The sequence below is a fragment of the Brienomyrus brachyistius genome, chromosome 7 (genome assembly GCF_023856365.1).
Source record: "Brienomyrus brachyistius isolate T26 chromosome 7, BBRACH_0.4, whole genome shotgun sequence".
NCBI classification, from domain to species: domain Eukaryota; kingdom Metazoa; phylum Chordata; class Actinopteri; order Osteoglossiformes; family Mormyridae; genus Brienomyrus; species Brienomyrus brachyistius.
The window spans coordinates 19,219,868-19,243,776 of record NC_064539.1 but is presented as its reverse complement, the minus strand read 5'-3'; the positions used below and the strand labels follow the sequence as shown (position 1 = coordinate 19,243,776).

Here is a 23,909-nt window from a genome sequence, read left to right as displayed (position 1 = left end):
CTGAGTACTTCTCGGTCCCATAATCGGCAGTCTTAAAAAACATAGGACATTATACTGGCTCATGCCAGATCTAGAACGTGCTACAGCATAGAACAGCTTTTGGGAAAGGTATCTGTTATGTGAAGTTGTAGCACAACGATGCCTGTTTCTAATGTAGATGAAAATAAAATAACCGTGTACAACTTTTGCCCCAAAGCAGGTCCTTGAATATGGTCAGTCTACATTGAATTTGGTCAGTCAGGTGAGAGAAATTCGTAACACAACATTTCCTTACATACTTGTATGTTTTTTTTTAGGGTTGTTTCAGAAAATGTTACCACATGACAGACTGTAGCACAAACCAAGCGTTTGCTATGGAGGTTCTGCCCCTAGAGGAAGCCTGAAAACCCCCTGCAGTGGCCCAAAGTGAGTGGTTAGGATTTAGCTGAATGTCAAGCCTCCAAGCGGTCGAACTGCATTTGCCTTGTATTTAGTGAGGTTATGTGTCTGCTATTTCACTCAGATTATGCATGAAATTGAAATTCAAAAGAGGCTGCATCACAAGCACCTTGCGAAGTTCTCACACTGTTTGGAGACTCATGTACATATTTATGGAGCTGTGGAGTAGGGAGGCGAGCCCCCGAGTACTTGGCCTTTGCAGACTGCTTACGAAGGCAAAGATTTTATGAGTTAAGCTGCCCTTTCACCCCCCCCCGCATTTCCAGTCTCTGCAGCGCACCATGAAGGCTCGCGAAAAATTGACCTGCCCCAAAGTGCAGTATTACTTTTAACAGCTCATATCAGGGTAAAAGCACATGCACAAGAAAGGAGTCCTCCACACAGACTACAAATTAGCCACTTTATTCTGCTTTTGCGTGGTTTAGTGTTCTGTTCTGTATTTTAATGTGGGTGCTTTACTGTATCAGTGCATGCTCCTTACCTCTCTTCATTACAGGGCTTTGGCAGCACAAGTAATTCATATGGATTTCTGCGCCTTGGCAACTGCACACACAATTAACATCTCCTGTTATTAAGCAAATATTTGAATATAAAGCTGATGGAAAGTCTTTCAGAAAATATGATTTTGCATGAAAACATGTTGAAAGTGGGGGATTTTGGATTGGCAGTAAAGCTGAATCCAATGGGGAAAAGTAGTATCTGGTACAGCATACAGTAAGTAGCTGCTTCATGCAGATTCTCCTGCAGAGCTATCAAGTCACTTACAGTACAGGGTAAGCTAAAGCAGATGTGAGTTTCCTTACATTTCCCTTTTGTGTGCATTAAAGAGGCGTCTGTGGAACCCCAGACTACATTACTCCATAAATTTGGGACAGAGTCAGACGTTGTGTGACGTGTGTTTCTCTGCTGGACGATTCCCCAGGCCGTGGATATCATGCTCATGCTCGATACTCTGAAATTTTCACCAGTACAACATTTTCTTCCAAATGTATAGGAAAATGCAAATACCTTTGCTGTTTCTCTCAACCCAGGTAGAAAATACTCATTAGAAGATCACCCTCTTGGGGCTGGGATGTGCAGAAGATCTACTGGCATGTTGCAGAATGAAATACACCCTGCCAAAGAGCCTATCTGCAGCAGCCCAGAAGCTAATTCCTAGGATCTTGCAGAAGGATCCATGTGATCGCTTCATATCAGGAGAGATTCTGCAACATGAGATCCTCTCTAAGATTAGCACACTTGCAAGTTGTTGTGCTGTGAATGACTTGGAATGATTATTCTGAGGTCGCTGGTTTTTATGCCTCCTGACAGATTAATTTTCCTTAACTGAAACATTCGCAGCCACCGCCGTCGGACTTCACACCTAACAAACTGCCCCCGAGCAGCTGTGTGATGGTGCTACACTGCAAGCTGTCAAACTCAGTCGAGAGGTTCCTCAACAGGGTGGCCCTGCGCCAGTTTCCAAAGAAAAGATCCAAAAATGATCTCCTTCAACACGAAGCCCAAGCAATCCTGCATCTCTCAGCTCATTTGACTTAGACGCTTGACCTGGCATTTCCATGGCTTCTTGCAGTCGATAAGCCTTTATGTGGAGAGCTGCACATAGTTCAGGAGGTCGGGCGAAAGCCCCTGAGCTCTCAGTCAGAAGAGTCTGTGGAAGTCCCTTCTCCCACTGTTTAGCAGAACGCAAACAATCCACTGACCATCCAAGCAGAGGAGAAGTCAAGGAAATTAAGTAATGTGCTTATTAATCAAGTCACCGATAGACTATTGACTACTTGGGAACTAGACAGGGCAAGGAAGGTCCGGTTCACCCTGTGTTTGCTGGGTCAACAACCGCAAAGCCACTATCAGTGTGGCAGAGGATGGATCAAAATGTGCTGTTGGTGACCCAACAAACTCGTGATGAACTGGACTTCCTTCTCTGATGCTCTGTCCAGGTCAGTGTGTTTGTTGGGTGACTAATGACCAGTGCATGGGTCATAGAAGTCCTGCCCCTTTAGAAGCACCAAGCTGTGTGGTGCTTAAGTTGAGTCTACTTCTTAAACTACATTGTATAGCTTTATCCATATCTGACTTTTAATACAGTATCAGAAGGAAACATAATATACATCAGGTGCTTTTATTTATATTCTAATTATTTGTGAATGGATTATATATGAGTAGCACTTCAGGCTCATGTGTCAGTGTTAATTGTACATCATGCATGCCTAATGATTGACTGGAATCTCATATACAGTTCTACCTGCCTCCTCCTCCTTGTTTTTCCTGGGTGAAAGCTGCAGGTTCAGCTTCAGGACAGATTATTTATCATGCTATGGCTTTGCCTAATGCAGCTAGGTAAGTTTGTATATTAATAACTAAGACAAGTATCTCTGCTGTCAGTATAATGCAACTCATGAAAGATGCCACTTTTCTTAGTAATGATATTTTATGTTTTATCCTTTTCTCAATTTTTGTGTTATGTGAACATCATGTTGACTAAATCCTCATTAATGTCTGATTTTTGCCTGAAGGAAGAAGATGACATCACCAGGGTTTTCCGTGTCACCAAAACACTAAATTAACCTACGACCTTTAATAAAGAACTCGAAAAAACGTCCTCCCAGGTTAATTCTTTAACTATACAGATCGCTTCAGCAGAAGACCGATGGTCTAAAAAGTCATTGAGAGTTCGAGTTCATCGAGAGTTCATCGAACAAGAAAAAATCCAGGTAAGCAGAAAGAATCCACAAAAAATCTCACATGGTTATTGTGGCAGAATTTAGCCTCAGAAAACCAGCAAAAATGAGCTGGTAATGCTCAGCAGGTACATCCATGGGGTTGAGTTCAGAGCTAGAAGCTTCTAGAAGACTACAGCTTCAGGCTACTCATTGGTGCCTTCTGTCAGCGTTGGCTTCACTCTACTGACCCGGTGACAGATAGTATCCCTGAAAAAAACAAAAAGCTGGTGAATATTTTATGAATTTTTTTTAACAAAATGTGACTGAAACAAACGCTTGTGTTTATGTTTACATGGGTTTGTTTGTGCTCTAATATTAACTGGAGGTATTATTACACAACAAGAGTATTTAAGAATATAGCTGACAGGAAGCTTTGTTTCAAAGCATGGTTTGTTAGTCCACGTAGAGTAATTTAGGGCCTTCGGTGTGAGTAAATTATTTTGGACTGGATATTTTTTCATTAGTCTGGTCACATCCTTCCTGAATGTAGCAAAGTGCTTTGGGGATGATTTGTAATATCTTCAGTGAGCAGGCTGAATGTTAATAAACCCCTGGATCATTGACCCTTCTAATGACCTTCTCCCTGAGCCCCACAACCAGCCCATAACCCAGATTCCTTCCATTCCGTAATAAGGTTATATTATGCACTGTCATTATTATGAGGACAATAGTTTATGTTGCCCATTGAAATTGAATCCTAAGGGAAAGTTCCCTTCTGTCTTCACAAGTAAGACTTACATTATGGTAATGCTGCCAATTTAGCTGATGCCACGATTTGTAATACAAAAACCCAACCTCCACCTGGAATTTGAACCTCATTATTATGAATGTTAATATTTATTAATGGAATATAGGCAACATCCATCCATCCACTGAGGTTTTTTTTTTTAGTGTTCAGTACTGGTCCCATTTTCATTCATAATTAATCATGACAGTTCATGTATTTCATGGAGAAACCTATATTAATTCATGCTTTGTTCTTGAGCAGTAAATGAGTTAATAAGTAATTTTTGCCCCTTCAAGTGGTCTTACTATTATTGTCTAATTCGTTAACTGTTAACTAATGCAGTGCCTGAATGGAATACATGAACTGTCACGATTCGTTAATGCTGAACAAGCATGGAATCAGTACGTAACACTTACTGGTTACTAGTTACTGGTTAATTAATGCATTAAGTAACCCTGTACTTCTACATTATTCATGTCCTTTCAAGTAAAGTGTGAGCAGAAAATATGAAAATAAAAGTGTTACATCTTACTCTAAATGCTTGCATAATTCACAGGGATATCTAAAGCTTGGTGATTATCATATTATTACAGATAAGCTGTCTTGAGCACGAGTATTTAAAAATAATTTTAATGAAATTTTGTCAACTTTATACCCGGTGAAATTGCATTTAGATGAATGCTTCGACGAATTACAGTTGCAATGATCCAGAGCTTACTTGGTGAACCACAGGGTGCAACATAGGTGCATAGTGTCTGAATCCTCTGACTTAATAAGTCCAGAAGGTTGAGGCCTTCAGTAAGGTTACATGGTGCTATAGTCATGTGTGAAATCGTGTGCTTTATGTAGACCAAATAATACAATAGATGTAAGACAAGTGCAACAGTTTCCAATAAAAAACCATCACACGCACTCCTCCACTTATGATGGGGTTACATTCTGACCATTATGTCCATTAAGAGTAGAAAATATCACGTCAAACATAAATATGACATGATAAATAAGTAGCAAAAAAAAAAAAAACTAATGTCACGGAATAGTAAATAAACAAAAAATTGCTGTAAATAAATACAGTACGTGAAATGAAAATAACACAGAAAAAAATACCATAAGATACACGTAAGTTGTTAAAAACCGTATGAAATGTTTATGCTTGCCATCACTACAGAGACTGGAAGCATGTCTGCATGGATGTGGCCGATGCCCAGGATCGCTAGAAAGCATCGTATTGCATATCGCTAGCCCAGGAATAGATAAAAATTCAACATTGACTATGGATTGTATATCGTTATTTTGACATTGAAACACTGATATATCGTAAGTTCATCCATGGTAAAGTGAAGATCATCTGTATGTAAAATATGACAAAATATATCACCACTTTAGACAAATGAACACAGACAATTTGTGTGTATCAGATACACTGGAGGTAGAATACGGGGTAAAATCCTTTGTTGAGACTAGAGACTAATTGCCTGCAGATTAAAAATGTCCCTGAATATTTTAAGTGTGTTTCTCATCTTGCTTTCTGCCAGAAGGGAGGCTGGGAAAATAGCTAGTGGCGTACCGTATGATCTAGTTTGAGTGACCAAGTGGCCGCTTATGCCTGACAAAAAAACCTTCCACCGTGATACTGTGGGATCTGTGCTTTCCAGAAGCATCACTGCTTGGTGTGCTAGCTGTAGCTCCGAGGACCACAGAACCCTGCGGAGTGAGATATGCTGCGCCCAGCAAATCACCAGGACAAAATTGCCCACCCTGCAGGACATGTACATCTGACTATGTAGGTCCAAGGCATGTAGTTTTATGAAAAACACCACCCAGGCTATAAACAGTTCCAGTGACTGCATTCAGGTTGATGCCTCCAAAGCCTGAGGGCGAGGACTGGCAGACTGAGGCGAAGCTCGTGCATCCGGAGTCATTAATACTAACAGCTTAAATAAGTTAGAACTGCAACCTGCACTTTAAATGTTAGCTCAAATATTTTGTTATAACCTTTTTTAGCCTTTGCTTTTTACATATTTCTATATTTTTAGTACTTAGTTTGTTAACTTAGTATTTTTATTTTGGTGTCCTTCTACCTTACTGTCTTGAGCAGTAACAATTTTATTTCACTGCTGCTGTACCAGTACGTTAATGCATACGACAACTAAAAATCTTGAATCTTGAATGCTAGATTGCTGTGAGCTTTGTGCTGGTTAGATGTCATGCAACCAATGACAATGGAGTATGTATCCATAGAAACTGATTCACACTCGTGGTGACACTTTGGACCGTCATGTGATATCTGATGAGGAAGAGGCATTGGTGGCTGACATGTGATGTGACCAAATGAGATATCAGTGATGGTAATTGCCAGGAATTTAAAGCTGCTGATAAAATAATGAATTATCAATAATAAAACTGGCTTCTTGCCTTGGTATTGCCTCAATGTTTTGAATTTCCACAGTCTTGGTATTCTCTTACTTAATTCCATCAAACCTTAACTACAATAGAAAGTAGTTTTCTGAATAATCTTAAGTTGCACTTACTCTCCCTTGAATAGTCTTACTAGGTTCTCACTTTGTTAATCGTTATAGGTGTTGTTGTGTAGCTGTTGTGTAGCTACTGCTCCAAAACCGCTTAGACCTGAGCTTTCATTAGAAGCTCAGCCTACCTACATACATGCCTAGTTGACTCCTTGATAGCATGGATGGTATTTGCACATCGCTTTGGACAGAGGCTTCTGCTAAATATTTTAACAATAAATCACAACAAGGTGTGCAGTTATGTAAAAACAATAAACGGCAATTTGATGCAATGCCACCGCAAACCAAGGCAGAGATGATTATTTTCATTTGACCTCGAAGTGGTTCGGTCTGCTCATACCACAGCTAGCAAAAAAAAAATTGTGTAATAGAATTAATCAGTCACAGTTTCCAATGTGCTCTTAAAATATAGTCCCTATAAGTACAGAACGTCTGTTCAGGCTCCTCAACTGCGGGAAGTTACCATACAGACCGCTAACAGATATGCACTACTGAAAACTAAGAAAATTTCATAAGGATGACTGCTTATTTATGAGTAAAATGTCGCACAGGTTTTTATATTAGCATATTTTATAAAACATTTAAATGCATTTCTATAGAAATGTTATTCGGCTGTCAGAACTACCTGTATGGTTAGACAAAAAAAATCAACATGTGACATGTCTGGACCAATAAGAAAATAGTATTTAGTGTAAATGTGCATGCAATGCAAATGTAGTTGCACTTAGGGACCTGGTTTTGGTCTGCCTTCTGTCCAGTCTTATCTTCCGCCTGCACATTCTCCCCTTACCCCTGTACTGAAGCCCACTCCCCTGTGTTTTATCTGGGCTAAACCACAGATTGTAAGCCCTGGTGGCAGATTAAGACCCTGAGGCTCAACTGAAGGCAACAAGCTGCCACTACAGACTAAACACCAGGCGCCTAGGGGTTAACGGCTACAGGATTTCTTTTGTGATCTAATCTGAATACTTGTAACCCTTCTGTTTATTAAATGAAGTGATGCATTTCTAATACTGCAGAAGAAGATCAGCAGATAGGCATATTTACACATACACACACACACACACACACACACACACACACACAGGTTTGTAAATATAACTCTGTGGGGACACTCCCTTCATTTCTATGGGGAAAACTCTAACCCCAGCATGATGAACTTAACCGCTACCCAGCCCTAACTTTAATCATAAGTAATCAAACTAAATACGAGACTTTTGGCATTTTTAGTTCCGTTTACAGATCTTTGTGGGGACCTGAACACACACACGCACACACACACACATACATACAGTACACACACACCAAGCATTTTTTTTACAGTTTTACAGTGTATATTTTTTTAGCAATATGTTCCACATTATAATATACAATGGAAAACGGTGCTGGGCTCCTTAAAATAGCCACCATTTGCCTTGTCTGTCACTTTCTTTCTTAACAGATATTTCTTGATTTTGAGTTGTTTTGGTGGTTTGGGTCATTATCTCGCTGAAGAATGAAGCCTTGGTCAGTCAGCTGTAATCCTCACAGCAGTGTGCCTTTGGATTTCGCTGTCACGGGTAGGATACAGATAACAGACTCCATCACCTCCAAAGCAACCCCAGACCATGAAATTACCTCATACTCACTTGATAGTCAGAAACACACATGTTGTCATCTGAAATTTTGACCTATGAGTCAATAATACAGACTTTCAATATTGTCAATAGGCAGTTGTACAGAATTTAAGTAATATACCATTACGAATCTAATCCATGGTTTCAAGTAGGTCATACATTTTACAAGCTTGTTTGTGTAATTTTTAACCTGTTGTATACCTCTATTTTAGGCTCCGAAAAAAAGAAGCTTTGTAACCCCATTGGCATGAAGGGGAAATTAATTAAATGTAATACAATCTGTTGTAGCATTTAAAAAAGTAACACATTACCAGAGTCTCCTGTGGCCAGAGATGCAGTCTGTGCAGAAATAGCATTCATTAACCTTTCATTGTGTTGGTAGAACCTCACCTTTGACATTACATTTCAGTAATAACGCAATTTAATCTGATAAATAAGGGGGCTAGATAGAAATGATACAGGTGATTATTTTTGTAATATCAATTAAGCACATTTTTTCTGTAAAACATTTTTTGCAATCTATTTCAATACCATACTTATACTTATTTTTGTTAATACAAATCATTCTAGGAAAATACTATAATACAGGAAATGCTGAATACAAATATGCCGAGATATATTTTATTATCCATATTTCCGTTTTTTATTACTGATTGTCTAGTGAAAGACGAACTTGGAGTTTATCTGGGGAAACACAGGGCACCTTGAATCAGTCCATCACAGGGCGCACATTGCGCACTGGGGGAAATTCATGCAAACATGAGAGAATATGCAAATTAGACTATACATGTAGCTGGGGGCAAAAATCTAATCCATAACCTTGATTCTACAGTGCTGATGAATGACACATTTTCATAAAGGAGCATAACAGCAGCCTCATCCTGAACATCATTAAAGCAAAGGAGACTGTTAAAGACTTCAGGAGAGACAGGAGTTATACACCCTGTCGTCAGTGATGGCTCTCCAGTGGAAATTGCCTGCAACTCCAAGTTCTTCAGCTTCTTGTACATGATTGTCATATACTGTATAACAGCCCGAATCCTGAATTTCAAGATCACTCAAAGAAGGTCCTGATTGTAGAATAACCTATTACGAATGAATATGTATAGTTAATTATAAAGGAATGACATGAAACAGACACTTGTAAATGGGTATGTTCTACATTTCAACAATTGGAGAGTCTTGCTCATTCCAAGCAACAGCCTAGTCAAGTCTAGTCAAGAGTCTAACGCCGAGGGATTTTACAGCCTGGTTGTCGTACATAAACAGTGTTCTCAACGAGCAGGTGAGTACTTGTTTGGCGTACATCAGACGAAATACCCAGGCTTGGTGGTCCTGGGTATTGACATGCTTTTTCTTAGAATAAATTACCGAACGGTAACACCGTTCGTCCATTCAATCCCCAAGAGGGTTAGGTAAATGACAATGAGTTCAAAGGTCTTTTTAGTAATCATGTACATAGTATGTCAGCAAACCTCAGCGATGATGGCAGTACATTCTAATGGGGAGTGAATTGTTCGGGAAATAATAACCATCCCCATCATCATATCTCATGCCTAAAAAAACTCATGGAAGAATCTGAACTCATGTGCAACTTATTTAACAAATCTGTTATTTTCTAGTTTTGGTTTTTTAGATCAAGTTTTTTTTGTATTGTTTTTAGTTGAAATACAGTTTAGTTTTACTTAGTGTGGCGGATTAGTTATTATTTAAGAGATTTATTTCTATATAGTTTTTATCCATTTTAGTTTAAGTGTTTTTATGTCTAGCGATTGACCAAAGCTGTAGGGCAATTTCAAGTGTCTGATCGTTAGAAAATCATGTATGAATATACAACGCGCAGTACGTACTAACACCCTCCAAATGGGCAACTAACACCCTCCAAATGGGTAACTAACACCCTCCAAATGGGCAACTAACACCATCCAAATGGGCAACTAACACCCTCCAAATGGACAAGATATGTTCCAGGTGTTATATTAATACAAATATGCTGAAATATATTTTATTATCCATATATTTTATTATATATATCCAATATATTGGATTTCCATCAAAGAGGAAAGGTAACCAAATAATTATTGTAGCTAAATAGAATTTTAAAAGCGTATTGGAAATATTACGTTTGTTTTTAATTTTTTTTTTCAGTTAGTTTCAGAAGCAATTGTTATAGTGTTCATTTAGTTGTAGTTTTTTAAAATTTAATTTTCATATTTTGGTTTGAGGCAGTTTAGGAAAACGTTCTCTCATGGTTTTGATTTCCTCTAGCAATTATAATTGCAATTTCTGCTGTTGGTAATCCATTTTGTATAACTGTTTACACAGCGCAGAGTGAAGGTGAGTCTGGAACATACCCAGGGATGTACAGGGCACAAAGTCTGGTAGGGATGTAATTTGCACACCAAGGGCAGTTTTGGGATGGTAATATGCCTAATTAAATGTACTTGGTAGGACACTCAGACTCTCTCTCTCATCATCGTACATAATTAAGGCAATATTTTTTCTAAAATACCCCTCCCTTTATCTTTTCTGCTGTTTCTCAATGCACCAAATGAGCAAAACACGAGGCACACAAACTAAAAAAATGCAAAAAATTCAAAAGGCGCAGTGTGTTAAATGACAATATTTCTTTTTATTTTTTTCTCTCTATTTGAAAGGTTTATTATTTACAAACAAAATAAAACAAAAAAATTGTTGACAAACACCGTTCGTCTGCATATTGTTTAAGAAAGAAGCATTTATCGGTCTTTACACTGTATCAATGAACACAAGAATAATTGTCAGCAAGTTATTAAGAAGAGTATGTGACTTATTCTGTCTGCCCCTTTTCCACTTGGTAAATAAATGAATACATTCTACTGTAAATTTGTAAACCAAACATGCCAATTAAATCTACTGTATTCCTGTAATCCGGTTACTGTATATTTTCTGCTGGTTCGTTTAATATCTTCATACCATGAAACTATCTGTTTTTACTGAGTTGATCATAAATAAATAACATAATGCCCTTTGCAGAATGCTTGCGGTACTCAAAGTTGTGAAAAAAGAGGGAAAACACAGGCGGTACCTGAAGGCAAGTGTTAGAACAGTATAGCACTGCTGTGTATTATTTTTACACACTATGGCATAGCATAAGTAAGATCGGTTGTAATTAAAATATGTTTCACCTTTCAGCATGTAAGGCAAGGAATTTTTAACTATATTATATATTTCTAATAACAATCTTAAACTAAATATTGATAACAGCAGATTTTTTTTATAAGAAAGTGCAATTTTCAATAAATATATACTTAAAATGATTTGCTTTGGCCAGTTTCATTTCACACAATATTATATCCACGGAAGTGATATAAGTAAAAAAGTGCCAAATTGCTAGAATTTGTCATCTGCATAACGTTTCATAATTTCTTGAAGTATGTCAATTCATGCAGACAAATTGAATTCTTAAACTGATTCGTTCAATCTTTTACACTTACTGATATCCATTAATATCTCTCAATTGTAAATGATAATATATATTTGGCCATCTTCTTTGCTATCATCTTTCAAAAATACTGTAACACATATATGACTGAGTGCATGCACATATGTACATATATATGCCTCACACTCATTAAAATGAATGAAACATGGCTAAAGTTTAGGCACAGATACTTAAAATGTCCTTTGTGACAATTCAATGCTTCAGATACACACAAATAATGTCTACATATTGTCTAGGCAACAAACAAAAACATAATTTCACAATACGATTAACGTCAACATTTTAAATAGTATTTTGTAATATTTGTGACAATGCATGCTTTAACATATGAAAATGGAATTTGAATGACATGGGTTGAAATCTCCTAAATCTCTCTGTTGCTTGACACCCCAAGCTGACCCTCAAATCCAGTTTGTTTATCTTATTAAAAATTCCATAGCCATTTGATTATTTGACACTGCTGAGTCTCAGGAATTAATGGTTTTCATATTCAATATGTGCTAAACAATGGGCAGACTTAGTTTAATTATGATTTCCTAACCAAAGCTCATTTTAGAATATTGTGAAATAATAGTTACTTACAGAAATTAAAGTTTTCTGAAAAATTGCATTATACATACTGTTTATCATAATTGGTTGTAATAATCAAGGTTCCAATTTGTTCAGGTGTACTGAATGGACAAACTGGTGCCGTCCTTTGGTATGGATTTCAGTAATTTGCTTCAAAACATGGAAAACATAAAATAGAATGAAACAGTAACTAATCAGCTTGGTGTCATTATATGATAGATACACAGATAGAAGAGATAAACCTTAATACAGACCAGCTCCTGTTATTAAGCAGACTTGTCTTTTCATTGTTTCAAGTAAATTATTGGTAAATTTTGGTCATTAAAAAAAATAGCTAATCTTTTATTTCTTTTTTATTTATACAATTGTACATGATTGTGATGGTCCATTCCGTTTTCAGCAGATGTTTTTGTTTCCAGTGAAAAGGCTACTGAGATATCAAGATAATTCACTCAGCTGTTGTATGTAACTCCAGTCTGAACACACTTCTAATATCACTGAAACTATTGGACCAAATTAGCCTAATTCATGGTGCATTGAGTGAAGATGCTTTTCTGTCAGGTGTGTTGACTTTTGTTCTCAGGCTTGCCCTACCTCAAACGCAGAAAAGGTATGTGCAAAAATGAGCAATTGCTTCAAGGTTTACTAAGATCTAAGTTTGTGCATTTTGTGTGTTTTTGTTATATCCCTATTATTTTAATACGCATACGCTGATGATATTATGCTCCTGACAGAAATGACACGTCGTGATTGAGAATGCACCACAGAGTAACTGTAACACACTACATCTACAAAACTATTTACAACACACGTATAGATAATTGTTATCACAGTCTATTGCATAATGGTGATAATTTTTAGTTTATAAATATTACAAATGTATATATTTATTTACTAAACATTACATAATCTCCATTTCCATCTGAAATTGGAATCAGAAATAAAACGGCTAAGCTACTCCTTGCAAACATTTTTCTTTTTCTAAAAAACATTGAAGCAGCTGGTAAATCATGTAATTCCCTTTGCGCCCATAATGCTGTCAGGTTCTCACTATTTGAGAATGTTAACACAATGAATTGCTAGAAGCCACTGATCCCCTGCCCCCTCAACAGCGCATTTTACGTGTCCTTTACGAATTTCCAGTTTTTTTGGTGTTAATCTCTCCATGTTATTGTTTCCACAGTGATGCTATGGCTGCGTTTTTTTCCCCCCCCCCGCCAAAAAAAAAAAACCCGAAAGATGATATTCGAGTGCATTCCAGTAACAAAAAATAAACAAGCCAAAAATTTTTTTTTTATTCATATACTTCAGAAAGGAAGACTAATTATTATTCTAGTTTTAAAGTTAATTAACTCCAAATATTTTAAGTAGATGTACACATATATTTGAATATACATTCTTAAGTTGTAGGGGAATGTGTCTAAAATATAATACAAGGTAAATATGTACAGGATATTTATAGATTTTTTTTTTTGTTCTGAATAAACTGGAGAAAAAAAATAAAATATTAAAATCCATTCTGTTTTTCTTTTATTTTGTCTCCATAAAAATGAATTAAAACATAATATTAAAAAGGAAAATGGATCATAAATTTGATGCAAAGCGCATCTTGTCTTGCTCTGTATCTGTACTACTTAAGACTGTGGACTCTCTTCGAGAAGCTGTGGAATCTCTTTGCTGGGCTGCGGAGGGCGTACCGCGGACTGGCGGCAACGCTCCGGAGGACATCTGCCGAAATAGACTGACTCGCTGTGGGACGGTGTTTCGGATTCCACTCTGCACTCCCGGCCCTTGCACCGTAGACAAAGGTGGAGCTATGGAAGCCAGGGATTCTCCGGATGTGGGGTGTGGCCGGGACACCAGCGTGGTCTCGTGCGGCAGGGACGGCTGAGAGGCAGAGAGGTGACGGACGTCTCTGCTCAAGCTGCCCGAATGCAGCGCCTGCGTGCTTTTGTGCATGTCACTTCTCTGCGGAGATGGGACTTGCTGCTGCGGTTGTTGCTGCTGCTGCGGTTGTTGCTGGGGTGTAGACTGGGCTGTTTGCTGTGCCTGTTGCGTTGACGAAGGTGCCATCGGCTGTTGTATGAGGGAGAGCTGGGAGGCAGTAGGCGAGCCGTACTGAAATGTTCGCCCGCCACTGAGTGGGGTCTGCACTGGGGGGCTGGACACAGCTGTGGTAAAGGAACAGGGGGATATAATGGCTCCCTGCTGCTGGAGAGGTGTTTGTAGGTTGGGGGATGTGGAGTTGAGGTTACCGTGGGACACACTGGAAACGCCGTAGATGGCCTGGCCTGCTGCAGAGAGGACCCGGGGGGGCTGTGCCAAGCTTGCAGAGGTCAAAAGGTTAGATTGCTGTAACTGGTTGCTGACCAGGGCAGTGGCGTACGGTTGAGCTGGTGAGTTAATGATGGAGTTTCCAGACGCTGGAGTGGAATTCATCCCAGTGACTGACTGTTTGCGGTCCACCATCATCACCATCTCCCTGTCCTGGCGGATAATTTGTTTCAAGATTTCGTTTTCCTGTGTGTTGAAGACACCAGCATTCAAGTCCTTTTGGAACTTCTGCAGCAGGAGCGAATTCTTCTTCCCTGTTGAGAGGCGAACAAGAGAAATGTCTAAATTCAAAGATACATAAGCAAACGTATGAGTTATTGTTTATCTGAAAGAAGTAAGGGCAGCTAAAGGACTTGAACCCACAACTTCCTGGCACGGATCCTTAACCTGCTGAGTTACACGTCATCTGGTGCCATGAATGCAGTTTAAGACATGTTCATATAATAATAGTAATAACAATAATAATAATAATTATTATTATAGTCGCTAATAAATTCCATGCAGATGAAATCATATTCGCCATCAAAATAATTAGTTCAACACTCACTATTAACTCTTTCTTAACTACTTTTTTGTTCACACATACATACACACACACAGGTTTGTAATTATATCTTTGTGGGGGCTCTATGAGGAAAACTCTAATTCCAACATGAAGACCTAGACCTTAACCCCTACCCAGCCCTAACTTTAATCATAAGTAACCAAACAAAATATTTTTGTTTTACTGATTTACTGATTGCGTTCACAGATATTTGTGGGGACCTGGAAAAGTAGGTTTTTATTACATTGTGGGGGACATTTGATCCTAATCTACACACACACACACACACACACACACACATCATTTCTTTTTTACTTACCACACACTGTCCAATGCAGTAAAAAGTGAAAAGGAAAAAAAATGACCTATGCAGGACTTAAATATCAAATGTGAATGAGAGTCATAATCTACTTGTGTACTTTTGTATGTTCTAGTTTACTGCAAAGAACAGAATTTTAAACAAAAATCCTCCCTTTAAAACTATAATGTCAAATTTAATTTCAAGACAATGAAAAGTACACTGTCCTCAGATATCATGAGAGAAATAAACTTTTAAGGCTTGTTTAAGTAACTTAAAATGAGACCTTAAGCGGGATACCAGTGTTTTATGTGTTCTTATTGGCTTGTTTCCATATTTTCCAATACTAAAACAATAGCAAACTATATTTCAAAATATAAAATTGTTTGAGATTTTGGTTCAGTTTGCTACTGAATAAACCAAGGCATTTATTCCAGCATAAGAATAGATTGAATTGTCTATGATGAATAATATGAAAATCATTTTAAGCAGCTGTGATGTGTTTTATTCACCTATGAAGAAGTTATTGGGTGTTAAAAGAAGTTAAATATTCTTAAGTATATCAGGTATAATTATGATATCCTTTAATAAAACTACTAAACGTTTGATTTTTATGTGATACAGCCATTCATATCCTAGCCATATAATCCAAAAAACATTTTTGTTTCTTTTTACTATTTTTCTTCCCATCATTAACTATTTTAAAGTAACGTTTGTCACTGCAGTCAGGCACAAAGCCAGAGAATAAAACTGTCAGTTTGAACGCCCCTCAATGAATCTGAAGAGGTTTCTGAACTCCTCACTTTACTATGTGGACACCACTTCCCTCGTAAGTTATTTCATATTCCGAAGGCCTTAAGTCTGTTTTACCGCTAAGGTCAGCAAATATTACCGCAGTGCAGCAACAATTTCTGCTTCCGCCAATGTTATCTTTTGCGATTGATGTAAAGAACAAACTATTAGAACATATTAATAGAAGACTGATGTGAAGTACACATTATGGCAATAAATGAATCACAAAGTCCAAAACACACACATCTATGTAGTTAGTCACAAAACCAGTCAAACTGAAATGATGATACTATCCATCTGCACATGCTATATGGGTTACGCTGAAAAAAGTGAAACGTCAGGGGAATCAGGACATCCTTAAAATAGCATAAAGATCATATCTGAAATGATCATGATTGCTTCTTTGACACAATGAGATTTCTTACCGTATATTGCTTCACGTTGACATACATACATGCGCACACACGTTCATCATAAAAAAGATTCCTATTTATGCAACTATATTTCACCATTTCCTATTTGCCACATACATATTTTTTTTCACGCACACATATATTTTTGTATAACCATTAACTATGCCTATAACTACCTATAGTACTACCTACAAATTGGTTCTAGAAGCAGAAAAGTCTGACCTGCAGTCAGTCATTTATTCTATAGCTTCTGCTATAAAGGAAGCACATGGGGAGAACCACGGTTACTAGATCTAATAATAAAGGTAATGAATATACAGGGCTGGAGACTTACATGTCACTGAATAATACAGGTGTCACATGCTGATTTTCTGTAGTTTGGGAGTACAACATGCATTAAACGTATTGCAATCACAGAACAGAATAAACCTGTTTGGAGGGAAATCTTCAAAAATAGCAAATAAGCAATTCAATACTCTATACTGTCAAATTGAAAACAGGGTTCTCTTAAAGAAATCACTATGAAGTAAACAGAATGTACATTTTAAATTGAAAATCCAACATGCGCACAAAGTTTACCAGTGCTTAACGATCAATAATTAAGAATAAATTAGGTTTCAAACTACCGATTATTGTACGTTATTGACATAATACAGTACATCTTCTTATGTTTATATTATAATATTTACATTAGTTCAGCATATTGTACTAAGAATAAAGATTTCTTACTAATAATGACACGCGTATCATAAATATATATATTGGGATAAGTGCTGTCAGGTTCCATTTTGAAGCTGGATTGTCGTAAATAAGACGATTATGAAGAGCCCACAAAACGTCCACTGTCTCATGTGAAGACGTATGCCATTCCTGGATGATAACCTTTCATAAATTTCCCCCCCATTTATCAAACATCAATGGAACCAATAAAGATGATTTAAAAAAATAACCAATGGAAGCCAATGCATTTTTTATAATTATAGGCGATATAAGAATATTTATGAAATTTTACATTTAATGTATTATTTGTTATCTGAAGGTAAGGATATTATTTTTACACTGTCCATACTGTTTGTCCTATACATTGCGGCAAAGGTCTGGGGCCTATCCGAGAAACACCCGGCATGGAGCAGACGCACCATTCACACCTACGGACAACTGGGCAACCCCAATTCACGTTTTTAGAATGTGGGGGAGCGGCTGGGATCGGAAAACACCCCATGGGGAGAACATGCACACTCTGCACACCGAGAGCCAAGGCAAGGAACTGAACCCTGGTCTGTAGGGGGTGAGAGATGACCATGTTGACCTGCATCACAATTCCGCCATGCTGCCCCCAAGGAAGGCATGCATGGGTCAGAAATACAAAAGGATAAATACAGATTTAGAATTTTTATATAGCCCATATAAAAATCATGCATGGTTTGAATAAAACAAAGCTGACACTGACATCTAGGTAGTACATGTGAGAATGTAAAATATTATATAATTTCGCAAATGAATAATTCACCGGCCTCTCACGATAATTTCATATTCTGATGATCATAGATGTTACCCTCAGGAGATGCATCGCGCATTTTTAACAAAATGTATGAAGTGCACATAACGTTGTGGCAAAGTAAATGTCGGCCAGACCCCTGCCAGCTGTCAGTGTGCGGGGGGGGGGGGGGGGGGCACTGTGTGACGCTCCTACCATCAGCACTAATTCTGTCTGACAGGGTGGGAGGCAGAGGAGCTAAACGGGGAAGTCAGCAGAATGATGATCAAAGATCCTGCCCTTTGACACACTTAGGATGCTGTTCAGAGATGCATGGAATCCATTTTATGTAAGAATGCTATGCTATATATAAGAAATGACATTTCACATACTCCAGGAACATAAGCCTCATTAACCAACCGCCTGAGAGTCTATTTCTACACATACTTCTGAAACCTAAAAAAGCTGTTTATTCAGATATGTGATAAATCTATCACAGATATGTCCAGATCTGAAATATCCCACATAGATATAACTGCAGTTACTTTAAACCAATAACAATGTGTGTAGAATTACACAAAAATCACCTGCCACTTAAAAATTCCACCAAAGGCTCATGTGAATTAAATAGTCATGTGACTATTTCAACAAAAGATCCTTTATCTTATAATGTTTTCTTTCTTTTTGAAATAGCATCAGAATTTTATTAGACTACATCATAATCATTGAAGAGACAGCAGTTGAGAAGATAATACTTAGTATGTGTTATTTCATACGATAATTCTGAAAAGGGCTAAAGCACCATTCTTAAAATTAGGAGTTTTGTTCCACATCAAACAGTTTTTTCGTGGGGGGTGGGGGATTCATTCCCAAGTCCCAGGACGGTTTCTGCATGACTTAAACTCGATTACACCAGCTTACCTGGTTAAGTAGATTGAATCGTTCTCTATTTGCTGCCATCTCAGAGGGGAGTGCTGCTTTGTTGCCGATCATTCTGGAATGCTTAAGCATGGATTGTGAAACTTAGAAGCCCTAATCTTTTCAAACAGTAAAAATCCATAATAATTTCGTCCCAGGCTTCTCAAAGAGCAGTAATTCCATGCAACCGTCCAGATTTGCCTTGCCAAGGAGCTGTGAGTGCAGAGGTGACCTCTACTCCTAAGTACCAAATACTGAATGTGAACTTGTACTGATGACCTTTGTGGAATGGGTAACTGTCTCTTTACGTTAGCCTGAAACCTTCGTATGGCATACATACTGTAGCCACCACTATCGTATTCCTATTTATTGATATAAATAGACAGTTCATATACCATAATATGCATATGTGTACATTTACCTCTTTTAGATGCAGGAAGTGATCAACATTGTAAAATATACATGCAACCTCATATGTCCAAATGGTATCTAATAAATTCTGATGAATGATGGAATTATTAAGGTTGCACAAATGTAGGCATGTAAGCTGTTGATGGTATTCATTATAAATCTAACCAGAATTTAGTTCCAGTTTCATAGTTAATTCTATTATATCACTACAATATTCAGTCAGTTTTTAAAAAGCCTTTTTTTATTATTCATTGTGAACTATGTAGGCAAATACCAATGTTGAAAAAGTTTAAGGTGCTACACTACTCTGTATGGTACAGTTTTATATTGGCATAAACAAATACAGAAGATTATTATAATTATAATGGCCTATTTATTTGAATAAAGAATAAACCTTTCTTCAGTCTTAATAGCCTGTAAGTCTGTGATTTTAATTTCTTTAAGGGATGCAGACAATCCAAATGCTGTATAGTCTGTGATCAAACACAATTCTAATTAGCATATATTTATCTCTATTTATATAGGGACTATAGGTGAAAATTCACCTTTAACTAACTCTGGAATATTGACAGTTATGTTGATAATTCGCATTGTCCCAGTCTAATAAACCAATAAACCAACGAACAACATCTGTATTTAAAGCCAGTCTATAAAAATGAAATGACTGAAATAAGCACTTTATAAAATGAAAACTGAAGCATTACTAAATGGATTAAAAAGAAATCATAGTAAAGAACAAAACACTTTTTTCCCCTCATCCTTGTAAATGTGCTAAGCTTGTCCGACTGCACTGGGTACAAACAGACTGCAATAGTGTTTGTGCTTGTTTGGATATTACATAAGCCGGGGTTGCTGACTGTATGATTACACCAGGATTGTTTGTATAAGGTGCTTTCAAGTAAGGAATGATGGGGATCCTGACATGCATCCCAAGAAGTTTGGGTGCAGCTACGGCCAGTTCAGAGACATTGAGTCACGTACTGTAACTGCATGTGGAAAGTCACAGAATACATGGCCTAGGAGGCTTAACTTCGTTATTCATTACTTTGAAAAATATTTCCATTATCAATGGTGTATTCATGCTCTGATTTTAAAAGATTTATGCAGGTTATTATTAGTCAGCTAACATGTTTCCTCCTTTCTGTTTTGGCTAATTTAGCACGATGGTGGAGCTTCCAGACACTGCAGCATCCTGCTCCCCTAACTGAAGCCACTTTTTTCAGAGTTACATGGACGATTACAATAAGGATATTCTATTCTATTCTATTCTATTCTATTCTATTCTATTCTATTCTATTCTATTCTAATGACCCTAACGGGCAGACTTATTCAGCTAGCCAGAATGGCTGAAGCTAGTCAGCAAAAAATTTGTGAAATAATGCATGGATCACAAGAAGAATGCAATGATATAGTCACTCCTGAACACCTAAAAAGCACGGTCTGGAAACTCTTTGGATTTAACATAAATGGCCTATGTTAGATAGGTGTCAATCATTTGATTCATTTTAATTTCACACCACAATTCACACAACTTGGTTTTTGCTGCTGTTTTCTCTGGTCATTTAAGATAGCCGACTGCTAATTCCTGCAGATTTAAATGGATCTTGGGATTATTAGCAGTAAACTGAGAATCGGCTACCACTTGTTGGCTGGCGTTCCTGTACTGTGGGTAGATAAATAAATAAAAATGGATTAATATATATTATTGCCCCCTAATCATTTTGGCTTAGGCTATAGCACGACGATGGGCTTGGCCTGTACTGTAATCATATAATCAATATTTGAAATTCTTCAAGTGATAAATCTGTTATAACAATTCAAATGCCTTTTTAAAATGAGCTTCCCAATCCTGCGAACGCAGGGAGGATAACTGAACTACGCATATACTGTAGAGCAGGGTCAGGATTTCAGGATTTCAGCCCCGGCACTAAAGGAGAGGAGCCTACAGTGCCGCCCTACTCACTGTCCCCCTTGATATTCCCTTCATCATCGATGATGCCCATGATGGACAATCAGAGTCAAGAGATCCACATTAAGTGGTCCAGCAAAACTAACATGTACAGCTTCCTCGAGTCTGATGTTCTGATTACATTGTAATTTTAAATGAATTTTTCACTTTGCGGCGAATTCTAGGAACACGCCTGCAACCACACATTTTTAAAACTAAAACTTAAAAGCAAGTAGAAATGAAAAATCCGAAATGCAGTGCAAAAAACAAGAATAAGAACCTACCCAAGCAGGACACTGAACTAATATTTGCATAGTAATTCCTTGCAGCGCCTTTTGCACAAGTACTGTCAAAGTAGAGGTGCATGATTACCTACATAACTAGATGGCTTGTTAAAAAATCATCACAATGGCATGAAGTGTATCTATTCCTGGGGGAAAGGGCCATACATTCATAAATTTCCTTATTTTTCTCATATTATATTATCCAGTTTTTGTTTTAAAGAGTGCTTTAAAGCAATTTTTCTAAATGTTTTTCTTTATTTAAACGCAGAACATTAATTATTTACGAAACAAAAGGGCATTATTTCTCCTCATGTCATATGGCTAATTAGGCGTACCATGTTATACTTGTATTAATCCAAATTCTGAATTGCTGTTGCATGTAAAATGTACGAAAGGTGTTTGAGTCACGAGGCACAGGAAATGGAAATTATTATTTTTTTGTTACTGCAGTGAACTCGCAATCATGGTAGACTCTGAAAACGTAAGTGGAGTCCCAGTTGTGACATGTGTACTGTAATCAAAATGCCCAGTTTTTAACAGCTATACCTGTTTTTATTGAACAAGACACCTAAGGGAATACCTAAACCATTCTGCAATCCTAATGTAAAATCTCTATAAATCTGTTTAAATAATTAAGACCAACATAGAAACATTACGGGTCTAATTCAAATGTTAAGAGAATGTAGATTAGTGTACTTGTTATGTGTTCTTGGAAGTAACAGTTTTTCAGAGTAGGACGTATTTGGTACATTTTGAGTCAGTCCAAATGATACATAAGTGACTAACTGCTTTGAAAAGCAATGTCACAGTCACAGAAATACTTTCAAATGCTGTCATGGTCTAAGGCATGAAAATGAGCATTAAATGTGCCACCCTAAAACCTGAAAGTTTTAGTAGGTTTTAGTAAAGTCCTTGACATTTGCCATCAGCTACTGGAGGCTAAAGATGAAAAGGAAAAAATGTGTGAAGAATTCAATCTAGCAAAATCTAAATTTAAATAATGGTAAGGTGGCATTGTTATTTAATATTGCGTTTTACCTAATTAATGTGCAAACAGGCAGTACATTCAGTTTTTGGTAGATAAGTGTAGATATACCATGTATCATATAGGACTTAAAAAGGTTCATGGATTGGTTTAATGTTGTTAGTAGCTGAAGAATGGTCATTAATGGGGATTAATTAGAAGCCAGTTTATCTTACAATAAAGAAAACGTTTCTATACATGGAAGATGATGAGAATCTGAGATCAACTTAGCATGGGACACTGGAGTCATGGTCTTCAGCTTCAATGCAAGCAACATAAAATCTGCTCTGTTGCTAAATATCTAGATGTACAAGATGGGCTAACTGACTTCCTCCTATGTCCATAATTAGCCTTTAAATTCACTGATCTTGCATTTTGATTTACACAAATAATATTTTTGCTTATGAATACCTCTTATTAACAAATTAATACAGTATATTAAAGGTAGAAGGCATAAAAAATTTGTTACAAATCAAGCAATGTATATTAAGATTAAGCTGAAAATCCTGTATCAATATTAGCAACTTAAAATTAATGTTAAATCAGACAAATGAACTACAGACACAGCTTACTTTAATTAAATACGCAGATTACATGGGATTAATTACATGTCTACCTCATTAACTACTTAACTAATTATACAAATTATGTGAACAATTTTATTGCTGGCTTGAGACCACTCTGAAAACAGGAGATGTACTTTTCTACTTTTGAAAGTGCACGAGCGTGCAGAAAAATATAAAGACATGAAGGATACGGAAGATCCCTTGTGCAATAATATAAAAACTAAATATCTGGGGATGACTGAAACTCTCACGGACGCTTATATGCCCCCAAACATGTGACTCGCCTGCTGTCATGCCCGAGATCTTCATTCAAATCTTCATTAGCTACTTTGTTAAAAATATCAGCTACGTTAGCAATATCATTACAAAATCAATTAGCATTATTCCCTAGTAACAAAAAGTCAGTGTGAAGACTGCATATGTAATGTATTAAAACGCACAAAAAGCAAACCCCATGTATAAATATCTATTCATCTTCTATATACCAATTATCCAGCACGTGTATCTACATGTCAGTTTCCCTAGTTTAGTTTTTTCTGAAATCTTACTTATTAGAAAACATGGATAAAACTGAACAAAACACTGATTTGGGTGAGACTATGTGTGGATGTTAATGGATGCAGAATTTTATGCGTGATCATGCTAGATGTGGAAAAAAAATTGCTGAAAAAAAACGGGTAGTTAATAATATTTTTGCCTGGAGCGATCAATTACCGTGCTTTAACGGGCAATTTTAAATTGCTTGCTAGGAATAAAAGGATTTGCTGTGCAATGTGTCGGAACAGAATTCTCATTAAAGAGGAAGATGAAATCA

At 37.1% G+C, this 23,909-nt stretch overlaps 1 protein-coding gene across 3 annotated transcripts in view; it reads right to left on the bottom strand.

Moving 5' to 3' along the window:
• Positions 1-10,644: 10,644 nt before the first annotated feature.
• LOC125746523 (potassium/sodium hyperpolarization-activated cyclic nucleotide-gated channel 1) overlaps positions 10,645-23,909 on the bottom strand; it is a 62,661-nt gene continuing 49,396 nt past the window's right edge. The window contains exons 8-9 of one of the 3 annotated variants that reach the window (XM_049020591.1): positions 18,866-18,946; positions 14,540-14,674 (exon numbers count right to left, since the gene is read on the bottom strand). In XM_049020591.1, the coding sequence (XP_048876548.1) occupies positions 18,906-18,946 (41 nt within the window). In that variant the 3' untranslated portion in view covers positions 14,540-14,674; positions 18,866-18,905. Of the gene's footprint in view, positions 18,947-23,909 lie in introns of all 3 variants that reach the window. The other 2 variants (XM_049020589.1, XM_049020590.1) reach the window with 2 other exon arrangements.